The sequence below is a fragment of the Chlamydotis macqueenii genome, chromosome 9, assembly GCF_036417535.1.
Source record: "Chlamydotis macqueenii isolate bChlMac1 chromosome 9, bChlMac1.mat, whole genome shotgun sequence".
Taxonomy (NCBI): Eukaryota; Metazoa; Chordata; class Aves; order Otidiformes; family Otididae; genus Chlamydotis; species Chlamydotis macqueenii.
Window position 1 is genome coordinate 8,877,459 of NC_141564.1, and position 15,110 is coordinate 8,892,568.

Genomic DNA, 15,110 nt, shown 5'->3' on the forward strand with positions numbered 1-15,110 from the left:
AATTATGGTTATTTTCAAATGTATTACTGAGAGAGAATGGATTTCTATGCCTGGAGTAAATAATATAAATTACTGCAAGTTTTGCACTGATACTGTGCTAGCAGTGGTTTCTGTAGCTTGTCCTTATATTCATGTATAAGGCAAAACATTTGCTGTAAGTTGTTTTTTGGGTTTTTTCCGTGATTAGCTTGCTGTGGTGACATACTAGAAAGCATTAATTGGGTTTGGAATCACTCTACTTTGTCACAGCAGCAGTGAACCTCTGTTTATAGAAAAGAGGGCCTTGGATTTGGGGGCCAAATGGCTCAGCCATTTTCAAGCCAAACCTTGAAAAGGTAACTGGTGATTTTTACCAAGCCCAGAATACAGATTTCTTTCTTTTTTTTAAAAAAGGCACCAGTTCAGACAGACTGGTGTGAGATGGAAGTCTGAATTGATCTGCTGGGTTGAATTAAAGCCCCTCTGCAAAAGGCCTTTGAGGAGAAAGGTGAAAGTGGTGAGTGAATAGAGAGCAGGAACAGCAGAAGTAGGCTCAAGGTATGACCTAGCAAGGACAGAAATTCCAAACCAAAAGAGCGATGCACCAAGGGTTGCTGGAGTACAGCTCTTCATCATGGGCTGCATCTGCATCCCGACACACATCTGGTGCTTGAGAACAGCGTGTCACTTGCTAAACTTGGCAAGTCCTTGAGTCCTTCATCTATCTCCCTCCTTGTGTGAAAAAGAAATAAGTGTGTTCCCAGGAATCCATGTCCTTCCTGGAAAAGGATGTTGCTCTGAACTCCCATAGGGAGGAGAGAGAGGAGGAAAGATAATATGCAGAGAAGTTGTAGAATCACCATCTATGGAGATTTTTCAAAACTTAGCTGAATGAAGTCCTGAGAAACTTGCTCTAACTTTGAAGCTGGCCTGCTTTTGCGTGAGGAGGTGGAATAGAGACCTACAGAGGTCACTTCCAACCTGAATGATTATATTATTATATACAGCGCTAGGAAAGCTTATTTTCTTGGAGGTGCCAGGGCTATCCTCGGTTAAAACCTTAAAGAGACAATCACTAAGTTATTCTGGAATGAATCTTTATGTAATTGGCAAACTGAACATTCCAGTACTGCTGCTTACGGAGTTAAAAGGTAGCAGTGCTGAAGTAACATGAAGGTTCAATTTCAGCCTAGCATGGAGTCAAGTTCTTCTTGTTCCTTTGAGGAATCTTTGTCTTTGGAGAGATGTAAAATTTTATCAAACTACAAGACCAAGATAGTGAAGAAAAGAGGTGAACTGCTTTGCCTAGGTTCTTGCAGGTAAAAAGTGGACGGAGCTGGTTATAGTTAGTGGTTGTGCAAACTTCAATCCTGTATTCATTTCTGCAATGATTTCCTAGTTTCTTCTGCATTTGGGCCTTTGTGGAATCATCCCCAGTAAAGCTTTTCCCCTCAGGGTTATAGTGATGATGGAGGTGCAATTCAAAAACACTCTGGTCTTGAACAGAGCAGCTCTTGTGCGCTTGTTGCATTCAAAGAAAGTCATCCTCATTTGGTTAGAGTGCTCCCTGCTTACATCTTTTATTATGGAATGGAAGTTACCTTGCAGTGCCTTTGCTAAGAACCTGGGCATCCAGAAGTTTCCCAGATATCAAATCTAGGATCCTGGGTGTGTATATGTATCTGGATAAAATACTAGCTTTGTTCAAGAAAACGAGAATAGATCTCCAAGCCCAGTATAACTGAAAACTTCCTCTCTTTCAGGTTTGATCCTGAGGCGAGAGTTACTAACCTCAGCAAGGCAGCGGTATATCCCACCTGGGCATCGGGAGGCAGGCGTTGTGCTTCAAAGGCTCCTGGAAAAGTTGAAGCTGCATTGTAGTGATCAGCGATTACTTACTTGGTTATTAACACTTGGATGTACCGTCTAAGGGTTACTGTTCCATTGTGCCAGTATCTGTACGTACAAAATGCACCAGGCTAATAGCATGCGTTATCTGTTAACTGGGTGGGTTCTGCCTTCAGTGCAGACCAGGAGATGCCTGCTTGGGAGATCTGATCTTGGCACTGGCAGTTGTCTCTTGGGTATTTTGGCAGGGATTCATGCAAGGATGTCCTGAGGAGGCATAGTTTGATATTCTTACAGTAAGGTAAGAGGAAATACAGTGTATACATACCAACCAAGCATTACATATTTGGGCACAATTACGGCAGCTGAAATAACGACAGGTGAAACCTATCTCACACTGGAGAAGGTAAGTACCAGATGTATTTGTGTATCTATGATGGCTGAAATTGAGGACTGGTAAGAATATGTTACAGTCAGCTTTGTGCTGAATCACAGCCAGGTACTAGGCAAGGAGGAACAGCTCTAGCAGCAGAGCATGTGCTATTACTAGAGACACCAATGGTGATTCTATGGGGAAAGTCAGTTTAATTTTGCACTTAAAGCAAGACTTCATTAGTTACAGCATTTCCTCTCTGAGGCTGGCCCTACCTTATGGTAGAAAATAGGTTTTTGGCAATATTACAGAGTAATTCCTCTGCTGGTTAAAGGATCGCTCTGGTAACAGAAATTTATCACGCACGGTTAGGACTGGGTATTTTCCTTCATTAACTCAGCTTAGCCTCTTGGAGAAGGCTACAGTTTAGCAATTCAAGAGGGGAAGAACACCGGGAATGGGCAGAACTGGTGCACACAAAACAGCAGTTTCAACACACCAGCTGGCCAGTGTGTGTGTCTTTTTTTTGCAAATATACTAGAAAATTCTTTTACAGAGACAAAACACTAGCCTGAGGAAGACCTTCTTATGCAGAGAAAAGAATGTAGAAATGTTAAGTATATCTCCAATTCTTAGAGAAACATTACATCATGTAGTGCTTTAACTGCCCACAGACTCATACAAGTAAAATGTGTCCAGTATCAACTGTCAGAGCTTGTGGTTTAAGGCGCAAAAGGGGACTTCGCTCTCCCCATGCACAGGCATGTTGCCTTAGTTTCCAGGACGCTAAGGAAAAAAAAGAGAACTTCATTGTGACTTGCATTCTAAAAGATTTCTAGACATACATTTAAATTAAATTAATTTTGCAGCTCTTCTGTTACTGCTGATATAAAGTCAAGGGGCAGAGGACTGAACTAACTGAGAAGTGACCACTGTAGATGTTGCATGCAGTTGTTACAGTTTATCATTAGATGCTGGCATTTATTGCACATCTGGGGGCATCACAGAATTTATATATAAACGGAACAAGGTGCAATCACCATTTTTAATGAGCGTGCACGATAACACATTGTAAAAAGCCTTTTTATAGAAATTACCTTATTGCAATTACATAGGAAGAGAAAAAGGGTTCTCAAATTACAGTGTACAAAATAAAGCACATTGCTCCAATGACAGATTTAAGAAAAATCCCTAAGTGTCTTGAGAGTGAATGCTATCCAGTTTGAAAGATATTGATTAAATGTCTTCCATTTCTCTATGCTGAGAGATCTGAGATAACTAGTTTATCTGACTTGTCTCCAGTTTCAGGGGGAGATAAGACTTCATCTGTGTCATAGTCTTCTTCAAATGATCTGCAAAGATAAAAGGTATGTCTTTAAAAGCCGTATTTTGGTGAGAGTGGTTTCAGGTAAGTTATTTCAGTGGCTACTAAAGCAGCTGGCTAAAATACAGGAGCATGCAAGATGTTAACCTTGAGGAGGATATTTATAAGGCATCGCAAACACTGTGGTAGTAATCAGTATTCTGACAGCTGACATGACTTTGTGCTCCCATCCATCCTCATTTGTAAGTTCTGAAACAACTTTTCACTGATGTTCAGCTTTATAAATTTGAATCCAGTTTCCTAAGAGCTGTCAGTAGCTCACAGCAGCCTTAATAGTTCAGTGTAGAAATCAAAGTCATCCAGCCACACATCCAGGCCCTAGAGGGGATTTGGCTTGCTCTGACTTGCTCAAACACCTGGTTTCCAAAGCATCTTCTGGCTTAGAATATGTTTTGACATCCACAGAAGAATAATTGTGGCCATGCTGTCATGTTCCTCTCTCACTTAGTTTGAAGTGTAATATCCAGGCTTTAGCATTTATGGCCTGGGGAGGTTTGGCTGCGAATTCTCAGCTCCAGCCAGTGGCACCATTCAAGCTGGTTGGGTTCTGTGCTCTGCAGCAGAGGATATTGCTTTCAGGCTCTCATCCCATTCCTGTTCCTAAGAAATTATGTTTTTAAGATGTTCTCCCTCCAGTCTCAGCACACTATAGGTTAGTTTCTCAGGTCTCTCAAGAAATTCAAATTCTTCCTTTTGTTCTGAAAGCAATGGTGCTTACGAAGGAAATCTTGCAGCAGGTGTTCCAATGGTAAGCACAGGACCAGCTCTAGCTTCTTCAGTGATAAATTGTGCTGCAGAAAGTTGAACTCCTTTGATACCCCGGCATGAATGGTGCCAAGAAAGAATTGTCTACCACTTCTTGTGCTGTTTTTCCCTTTCCTAAGGGACAGCAAACCACCGGGAGCCGGTCAGTATGTATGTCATGCTGTGGGGAGGAGTCTGTGCTATAGTCTGGTGATCCCTATGTGAAGAGAGAAATAGCAGAGACATCTTCCTGGCCAACCTTTTCATCTTCCCTTCCATAAAAGGAAAGCACCTGCTTAGTAATTCTGCCACTCTCTGGATGGATCCTACACCAATAACTGTTCTGATCTTGCATGCAAGGATGCCAATGTCTCCTTGGTTTAAGATGATGCATCTGAGGAAAACTTGTTGTTTCCATTTGAATGCTGTTCTTAGGAATGTTCCTTTTCTGTCGCCTTTTCCTTCAATTTTACCAGCTTCTGTTAGCTTTCTTCCCTTTTTTTTCCCTATATGTGGAATGTGACCTCTTTCCTGTATTGTTTATCTTGCACATTCACCAGCACTTGGAGCTCCATTATAATTTATTTTCCAGTGCCTTTTGCTTCTGGACTAAACCTTCTCATGTCTTCTTCAAAAGGAGCTTCCCATTGTCCTTTCCCATGTGAGTTACTCTTCCACATCACTCTTTTTCTCCTTAAGGCTCAACAGTGCCTGCCTTTCCCATCTTGGAAAAAAATGCTTTCCACCTTTCTGGCTAAGAAGTATCCAAGGGACAGCTTTTCCATGAGATTAGCACTAAAGGTAATCCCCCTTCTCTCCTTCCAGGCCAGTTTCAAAATTTCACAGTCCCATACACATATGGGCTCATGTAGATTAAATACTCATTCCTCAAGACAACGATGGCAACTCTAGCTTGTTCAGAGAAGGCAAATTACTACAGGAAATTCTCTGTCCTTCCTTCTGGCAAACACACACATTTTGTCCTGGGGTGGTTCAGCGATGTCCTTCTTCCCTCTTTCCCTTCCTGCTGGGTTCATGAAAGTGAGCAGTGGAGCCATCACTTGAGGGAGATAAGAAGAATGGTCTAAGCTACCTAAACCAACATAATCTGATCCTATGTCTTTGTCCCACCTATCCACCTCTGAGTGGGATTGCTGAGCGTTGTTGCCCTTGCTTTTTATTGTTCACATGAAGGGGATTCTTTCCTATCAGCAGCTGGTAAAAGGTGTCCTCTTCCTCCTTATTTCCCTTCCTATGGAAAAAGATCTCTTTCTCTTTCATGACAACTGTGGCTTCCATGTACATCAGCTGGCTGAAACTGGTTTCTGGAACAGTGAACAAAGCAGTGCCTACTTCTACCAGGCAGGCCATAGCCTGGACTGCAAGAAAGGATTTCTGCAAAACCAATGCTCTTATCTGCATTAAAAGCTTGTGTTAGTCAGATTCAACTATTGGTTCTGTCTTCAAACAATGATGAGTGCATACATTCATCAGGGAACAGACTGTTCATTGAATCTCATACACAGATGTATAAAGCACAGCATGGCTGAGATACATTCGGATCAGCTTAAGTTTCCAGTGAAACGTGATGCTTCATTGTTGTCTGGAGTAAGACGACACCTTTCTCTTATTTTTGGTGACTGTAGCTCTCAACAGAGTCACAGCATCCTTGATGAGATTCCTCTTCCAGGAGCAGTGCTCTCATGGGCAAGCCTGCAGACAGCCAGACAGACACTGACGGGTTTTAGAAACCTTCCATCCGGAGAAGCTATGGACAGGGCTAAGTCACAAATATGGTACATGCTAATTCATCTGTGATGGCTGAATGATGGTTATTTTCAAATGTATTAATAAGGCAAATACCAGATTTCACATTCTACCAGCTAACTTAGCCAAAAATCTTCCATTCTCTCATAGAGCTCATACATTGTCTTGGTTTTATCTGTGCTCCCTGTTTCTGTCATCCTCAAAGGACACCAGAAATAATGTATGTGCAAAAACTCAATGCCTGTTTCTGGCAAATTTGTCTGGGCATCCAGCTCTTTGTTTTTCTTTTTCCCTTCCTTTTTTCCTGCATGGTCTGTTGCTATGCTCCACAAATGAGATCTAATCCTGCTGCCATGACTACAGAGCTTTTCAGGGGCTCTTAAAAGCAAGCAGCAAGGTTGCTGACATGCTCTTTACAGCAAGACAGAGCTGTTTCAAATCTCACATCACCTGGCCACTTTTCCTCTGGTTTTGGTGAGTTTGGGGATTCATGGTCCTGCAAAGCTTTTATGGCAGGCTCCTATTTCTTTTCTGTGCTGAGGACACAGGTGTTGCAAGACAGCTGCAGGGAATACAGCAATTTTATCTTCCATCCTGTGTTACCTCATCTTCCATTGTGAAGGCCACAAAAAGGCAAGGCAGCTCAAAGGAGATGAGGGAACAGCTCATAGCTGTTTGGATGCACATCACAGGGAGAGAGGGAAACATAGCTCTGAATAGCTTTGCAAATCTCTGTGGCTAATTAGTAGGTGCTACTCTTATCCCAACCCATTTCCAGTGTGGGAAGTTTTGAAAATTATGCAATCTGCTCAGTGCTCTTACTTTAATGGCTCTACAAATACTGTTCAAGAAAGAATGAAATCCTGAATCATGCAAGATTATCATGGGGAAAGCATACTTTGGATGTTACATTAACCTGGAGACTTTCAGAGACATATTCTCAAGAAGATACTCACATAGACACAAAACTAAAAGATAATTATAGTAAGTCTCTGTTAGGAGCCTCTGTGGGAAGCCCTTGTACACAGAGAGGTTCTGGAGCAACTGCTCTGCCTAAACTCATTGACTCTAAGGATAGCTGGATAGATGTCTGTCCAAAATTTTACAGAAGGCTGCAAAAATGAGTGTGAGATATTGCAGAAACCAACAGTGTTTTAAAGAAAAAGTCTGAACAAAGTTAGGAAATGAATGAAAATGTTGAAACATAGCTTATGAATAGCACAGACTAAGAGGCATAAAGTTTGTCAGAAAGTAAAATTATTTGACCAAAGAAACTCTCCGATAGATATAATAAATGTAACAGAGCTACAGCTCCTAATCTATGATAGTGTGACATGGTCAGTGCATGGCCAAGACTAGCAAAGAGTCACTTGATCTCTTTTTTTTTTTTTGTATGGTTGCCAAAATAAAAAGGCTTTGTCCTTTTTCCGAGCTATCTTCCCTACCGCAGTGCGTACAGCTGATTCAAATGGCTGCCCACAAAAAAGCCTATTGTGACAAATACACCAGTACGGCCTTCTGGAGCTACTGTTTCAGGCTTCTCATGCTCCACTGTTGAGCCTAAACGATAAGTCCACTAATCCACTACCTCGGTTAAAAGTAGCGTCCACATGCTTCTACTAAACCTCAACTGGAGCCAAACAGCGTGTCCCCATGGCAGCAATGCCTGTGCTTACCCTTCTTGTAACTGTTCGTTCCCAGACTCCTCAGCCACAAGAATCTCGTACTCTTCAGCAGCATATCTGTCCCAGTCAGAGGGTTCTGGGCCATCATTTTCAGTGTCCTAAAGAGATCAGACAATCAAGCACACTATGTCCATACCTCTCTACAGCTGTTTACAATAGGCCTAAATGTGTGAAACACCAATTCTAGGAATAGTAATTGTATAGAAAACAGCTAGTAAAAAATTGCCTTAACTGAAAGATTCACAATTTTCTTAAACTATTTTTAAATGTGCACATAAATGACTATGAATAAATACATCCCTGAGTCTATAAAACTCAGCGTGACCTGAGCTGCCAACAAACTGAGCCTGCTTCATTTCAGAAATGCTAAACATGAGTAACTGCACATCTTTGCTCTAGCTCAGCAAGCCCTGCATCAGTACACTTTGTAATTGGTTAAAAAACTCAGTGATTTAAAATCTTTAATTAAATGTTAATTATAACTGATCTTTTGAGGAACTCTTTGCAGTTTGCTAAGTTTGGGCAAGTCTGAGAGAAGGTTACAAACTAACATCCTTGTAAACATTTGGCCCTCTGCCATTTACTGTAAGATAGGGAAAATAAGTTATCCCCCCTGGCCCCACTTGACTGCTCTTATGATGATCCTGTTTAAACAAACAAACAAAAGCAGGGTGGTTCTGGACTGGGATATATTAAGCTTTGAATCGTGGAACCACAAAGTTCCTCTTACAAGTTATGTGGGAACAGCTGGAAGGGAAGCAGAGTTGGTTTTGGCATCCCCACCACTTGACTGTACTTTAAGCAGATAAGAGGCTGCTGGGAGACAGTCTTCAAGCTGCAGTCACATCTGGTTTCACTGGATGCGCAAGCGGAGCTGAAGGCAAGGGACTTCACACCAACAGCTGACAAAACTCAAGTCTCTGAACATCCCACAATTAGTGGGCAGCCACAACTGAACAAGATAAAAGCCACAATCTCCTCCTGTATTTTCTTTGCTTGGGAAGAGAGAACGGTGAGGGATGGTGCAGCCAGGCTGACAACCAGGCACAATCTGCAAAACCTAAACCTTCCATCTCGTCTGCCACATGTGTGCCTGATCACAGAGCTGGCATCTCATCTGCCTCAGACCCTGTGTTGTAGAGAAGGGTCTGTCTCTTTGGTTCTGTTTAGACTATAGGAAAACTGCTAGTGCTGTTTTAAGGATCAGACTCTGACCTGAATGTTTAATAAATCTTCACATGTAGCCCACCTACTTACGAATGCAGCTGTGTAGGAGACAGGAAGAGACAAATGGGTTCTCAATTTTTGAATCTCACAGCTCCTTTTTAAACTGGGTGAACCAGGTTCCCTTCTAGTGCAGCTGAGCCCCCACCTCTTTCAGCCTGCTGAATCACTTCAACTCAGCAGGCTCCGGTCACTCTCTCTAGAATCACACACTGCAATGCCAGTGCTGGTGTAGTAGGATCAGTGGTGGCAACCGAATCATAGAATAGCAGTATAATTTGTGTTGGAAGTGACCCAGGAGGTCTCTTAGTCCCAGCCTCTGCTCAAAGCAGGATTTGAGCAGAGGTCAGATCAAGGGTCTCAAGGCTTTTTCCAGTCATATCTTGAAAACCTCCAAGTGCAGAGGTTTTCTCTCTCCTCCAAGCTGCACAGACTCTCTGGGCGACATGTTTCAGTGTCTGACCACCCTACTTGTGAAAAAGGTTTTCTTATATTCAGTTGGATTTTCCTACATCCAGTTGCATTCCAAAGATGGGTTTGAGAAGGCTTGTATTTATGAATAAAGGTGATTTATACCTTTTGCACTGCAAAGGGATCCCTCTGTTCATTGTCCAGATATTTCTCTAAATTAAAGAAGGTGTTGTAGAATACATGAGCCATTCTGCACCTCTTCAGGTCTCGCAGGGTTACTCTTCCTGTAGAAAAAAAACCCCACAGTATTGTGTTGAGTTCTTATGAGAGGCTGCATTTGTTCCTTGTCAGTCTTATCAAAGTTTTAATTAAAACATCAGTGTGCTACAATAGTACAAATTTTCTTCCCAAGTCAATCAAGGATTTTAACATTATTCAATAAATGGGTACATTTATTAGGCTTAAACTCACATACATATGGAGGTCCTTCACATGAAATGTGAAAGAATGTGAATGAACCTGTTTCATAATCTAGACCATCAGCACATCCCACAGCTGGAATACACAAGACTTGTTGCTCCAGTTCCAGCAAGTTAATTCATAAGGTCTCTCGTTTTAGTATTTCAAACTTCCTGATGCATAACATTATGGCACAATAACTATTGTTCAGACTTTTACCTTGTACAATAATCTCATCCCTGTGATTCTAACACAAGGCTCTCCCTATAGATGCGTTTCACAGTGACATTACTTTCCCAATTACTTTCTCCACCACAGATCAAAGAGGATGGAAACTCCCATTAAACAGGACTTACCTTCCCTCTCTGGCTTAACGAGATCAAGCATCTGACACAGCAAGTCATGAAACGGCAGCGGTTCTATGCCCATCACTTCCATCCGCTCACACTGCTCCTCATAAAAGTACTCCAGTTCATACATGGAGAGCACTCCATCCCCATCCAGGTCCATGCACCGAAACCAGTACTCAATGCTAGGAAAAAGACACAAGATTAGTGAAAGCACAGCAACGCAGTAGGAAATCCATATAGCAGAGATTGCAGCAATGCACATTCCCCTTTCTCCATCCTCTAATGCTCTTCCGCCCAAAGGCTGGCATAAAAGCAGGGACAAAAATACCCTTTGGGAAAGATCAGGGCACAAGCCAACTCTCAAGAGCGCCTCCTGTTAGTCTCTTAGGTGGCTTGTGAGCACAGCCATGCTCATGACCTGATAGCTGCAGCAAGTGTCTGCTGTGTTGCAGCTCAACTGGCTCACGTAGGTTAGGCTGTCCCTGATTCAGCAGCCAAAGTTGACCAAATATAACCAACTCTGAACCCAGGACACTGGCCGCCCCTGAGTGATGGGGCAGGCATGGTATGCACTTATTTCCTCTACTAGTTCGTACAGAAGGCAATGCTTTCAGGCAGTTACACTCTACATCATCCCTTCACCTCTGGATAGTCCAACCCTAGATTTATGCATTATTCTTCTCATTTTTACTGCTAAGATTCCTTGTCCTAATAATCGCATGCAGATCTAGTTCAGTTCCACACAATAATTTCCCACTGGCTGTACAAACCAGACACACAGGCAGGTTTTACAAAGTGACACAGTGAAGTTTCCCTACAAACCCTTCTTATGCAATTACTACATGTATGAAGGGAACACACCTATCTGCTGCAAACATCTCATGGGTTTACCTCTAGAGTCAATGCTCCATGGTATGGAGTAACCAAAGGCATTGATGACTACCAAGACATTTAACATTACAAGAAAACTCTGCTTCTACACAATTTCTCCTCAAGAAAGCCAATGATTTGACCAAACATTGACAGTCAGTTGCCTTCTTCCTAATAATCACTGGAACTCAAGCTGCCATCTCTTGTAGAAAGTGGCAGGTCACAGAAGTTTCTATAATCTTATCTGCTTATCTCAATACTAAGACGCAGAAATCAGTCAGACCTCGTAGCACTCCTTTTATCTTCTTCTGAAATCAGGAGCCACACAAAATCGGCATAACTCATGCGGCCTTCCTTTTGAACTTCATTGCCTCTGGAAGACATGAGGAGGGGAAAAAAAAAAAAAAAAGAAAGCCACCAGGCTGCTAAATACTCAGGATGTTATCAAACACATTTTTCAAAAGCCCAAAATCATTGGTGAGAGAAAATGGGGCATCATCACCCATTTAGCCTGTACTCCCTGCACCCCCCAGCACCAGTCCTTGTGCCCTTCCCCAGAGGCACAGCATTTGCTGCCTTGCTGTCACTGCAGAGCTCAGGCTCATCTACCACATCCCCTCCCACAACAAGTGCTGGGCTATTTTATTTTCAAAGCCTTTAGAGCAGCACTCTCCAGCCACCCCTGGGCCATAGTGAGGCACAAACACAGTGCTCGCATGTTCCTTCCGGCTATGCCCAGCTTGTTCTACAATTAGGTCTACAGGTGGTCATCCCATGGGATTTTAAAATTTGTTTTCTTAAGATAAGCAAAAGTCGCACTCCATTTTCAGGCAGCTCCAGCAGGAGCATCACATTGGAAACCATTCTGATCCGCAGGGATTTTTGAGAGCATCTTGCATTTCTAATCAGCCTGACAGAAACTCCCTTCACTTCTATATCCAACCAGTACGCTATTCCTCACCTCACCACAGCGCCACTGAATATTCGCTCGATAATCCTGTTTGATAAAGCTGTAAACAAAGAAAACACAGAGAAAATGAAAGTACAGGTCACAGGAATAACTACAATCAATTGTTTATGCTGAGTCCACACAAAGCCATTTCCCATTGCTACAAGAAAGCTCTATCTATCTACACTACCTATCTAGCCTATCTAGACTGGTCTCTGTTCATCAGCATTTTGTAAGAAACAAAGATGATTCCCCCAGTGTGTCTGCCTTTGTATCCTCCCAAACACCATAATTCTGCACAAAGATGTCAACTATATGCGATCCGGATTCTTGGACAGAGGCAGTGTTACTCCTACTTGACTGTAGTAGGACTTGTAGCATAAGCAAATCCTGCTGATAGGAGACAACTTCAGTGTGTAGTGCAAAAGAAGTTCAGCTATCGAGTGAAAATCACACATCAAATCCCTACAAAACACTCCTTAGCAGAGCACAAGCTGTGACAGTCCTGCTGCAGGGATGGACAATGAAAAATAAGCATCGTTTTAGGTGAGTGGGAGGGCTTTGCCAGCCAGGAAATGTGTGAGATAGATTGTTAGGGCAGAGACACACCAGCTAAGCAGCAAATACCAGTCTTGAGCAGGATTTGCACACTGACTTCACCTTCTCAGACTGCTGACATGCTTCCTTTAGACCCCCACCTTAGCTCCATGTTCTCCATCACTTCTGTAGTCCTGGCACACTTCTGTCACACCAGCCAGCAGACCCAACCTGCACCAGCCCTCAGACCCCCCTGTACAGCGCTGACAGGCTGCTTTACCACTGCACTGTCTGCTTCTTCCCTTCACGCTGCCCACAGCACTCCTGTCTTTAGCTCCCCAGCACCCAGTGCTCTCAAGCCCCCTGTGCAACAAATACTCCAACCTCGCACTCCCAGCAGCAACCAAGTCTCCCATATCACCTATCTGAAATTGGGCACACCTCCTCACCCCATCCAGCCCTCTTATCAACTCTCCTGACCCCTGTGACTGCCACAGATACACACACCTACACCACTGTCATTCTCACACCCCCTTCTTTCTTTCTTACTTCAGCCCACTAGGGTCTTAGCTCCTACAAAATGCTGTCTGCATCTCCAGAGCTCCAGCAATGCCTAACAACTTGTCACACCTCCAGATCCCTGTAGGCTGTCGTAGTTCAGCCCCAACGGGGACCAGACTACGCAGTCTCTCTCTCACTCCCCCCACTCTCCGAGAGAATAGGAGGAGATTTGACAAACAAAAAAACCAAACACGCGGGTTGAGATTAAACAAAAAGTAAATTTAACAGTAATGACAAGAAAACAATAGAGTGATGGAACACAAATACAGTATAATAGCTCACAACAGATCTCTACATCCAGTCTCTTCCAACTAGGAGAGCCTCCCTTCAGCACCCTCCTCACTTATATACTGAGCATGATGTCAGATGGGATGGAATAGCCCTTTGGCTAATTTGGGTAAATTAACCCCAGCTGTTAGCTAATTAGTTAACTATCCCAGCCATAGGGGCTACCAGCTTCAGTTCTCCACCCAGCTCAGGTAAATATTAACTCTATCCTGGCCAGAACCAGGACAAGGCCTACACACTGCAACACCTTTCCTGCCACCTCCAGTCACACGTTGTGTCCAAACATCCCATTTCTTCAAATCCGATTCTCTGTCCCAGACCTACTTTCCCAAAAACTGCAGCAACTACACAGAAGAGTCCAAGCAGGCTTTGTCTTCGGGATTAAACATGCTGGTCAGTAACTCAAGCTTTTGCCCAAGACATCATGAATTCTAACAGGTAAGTACATGGGCAGTATCATGCTCTCAGGACACGGATAATCCTGAAACCAGCTGCTCTGAGTGCCTCCATTTAGGACAAGCAGACAAAACACGTGTCTTTAGATTTTTTTTTTTTTAGCCCTTTGTAGATTTGTATTCCATTAACTTATCCATGGTCCTTGAAACTTCGAAAACTCATAGCATCTGCTCGATTTGTGGAAAGGAGTTTCACACTGAACTCAAGAGACATTCTCCAGAGTCCATCCGCAAACTGAAATTCACCATGCTTCGCTGTTCTCTCATGCGTAACAAGACTGCACTTTAGCAATCTTTGAAGTTCACGTGGGCTTGTCCCTCTTGTCCCTGCTTCCAAGTTCCTGCAAAACCCTTAGCAAACAATAAGCAAGTTTCAAGATGCTATTTTAGCTTGGCCTTCTGACAGTGGTCCACACAGGAACAGAAGTTCTCTCTCTAGCTACTTATGCAGAAAATAGCGTGTACTGCATTTCTGTGTACTGCCTCTACAACTGGCTCTGTAAATCAGTACTTGTGTAAGAGATGGATGGCTCCATTTAAATTTTTTCTGAGGCATCAAATTAACCAAACTAAAGCTAAGCTTTACTATTTAGTGGGAACATTCTATTTTCAGCACCCTCCTTCATCCCACCACAGCCTGCAGGCAGCATACCTTGATCACTGTACCTAGCCAGATCCTTCTGGCTGATGTAAAGATCATGGTCAGTGTCCAGCTCCCAGAATTTACAGTATATAACATAGAAGTGCTCGTAGGAGAAATAATCTGTGATTTGATTTATGTCATCTTCTTCTTCCAAGAGAGCAAGGGTCTGAAAGAGTACAAATAAAGTCGGAAGTTAAAGCTAGACAAAGAGACAGTTCAGCAGCTGAAGTCCTTCATCCTTTGTGGAAGTTGGGTGAACACAGCTCTGAGAGCTAATCCAAAATGCAGCCTTTCTCCACTATAGGAGATTTTGTTGCTGCATTTCTTAACAGATAATTATAGAGCATCTGGCTTGGCTATCCTGCTTAGCATATACGTGCACAACACTTCTGCCACTCCTGTGAAAAGTTTGTTAATTGTCAAATATAGCGAAAAGTGAGGCAGAGAAACAAGAACATAATTGCTGTCTCAGCTGGAATCCATTATTTGTGCAACATCTCTGACCTGCTCTAGAGACTCCTGGAGCCATTTACCACAGCAAGTCCACAGTTCTCCACAGGAACCGAGATATATCTTTACACAT

The 15,110-nt window shown here is 42.9% G+C and overlaps 1 protein-coding gene across 3 annotated transcripts in view; it reads right to left on the bottom strand.

The window, feature by feature from the left end:
• Positions 1 to 3,265: 3,265 nt before the first annotated feature.
• The window catches only part of PPP2R3A (protein phosphatase 2 regulatory subunit B''alpha), a 55,950-nt gene continuing 44,105 nt past the window's right edge, over positions 3,266 to 15,110 (bottom strand). For all 3 annotated transcript variants that reach the window (XM_086754557.1, XM_086754558.1, XM_086754559.1), the window contains 7 exons: positions 14,537 to 14,693; positions 12,056 to 12,104; positions 11,378 to 11,467; positions 10,231 to 10,406; positions 9,581 to 9,699; positions 7,772 to 7,878; positions 3,266 to 3,552 (listed from right to left, as the gene is read on the bottom strand). In XM_086754557.1, the coding sequence (XP_086610683.1) occupies positions 3,456 to 3,552; positions 7,772 to 7,878; positions 9,581 to 9,699; positions 10,231 to 10,406; positions 11,378 to 11,467; positions 12,056 to 12,104; positions 14,537 to 14,693 (795 nt within the window). In that variant the 3' untranslated portion in view covers positions 3,266 to 3,455. The remainder of the gene's footprint in view (positions 3,553 to 7,771; positions 7,879 to 9,580; positions 9,700 to 10,230; positions 10,407 to 11,377; positions 11,468 to 12,055; positions 12,105 to 14,536; positions 14,694 to 15,110) is intronic.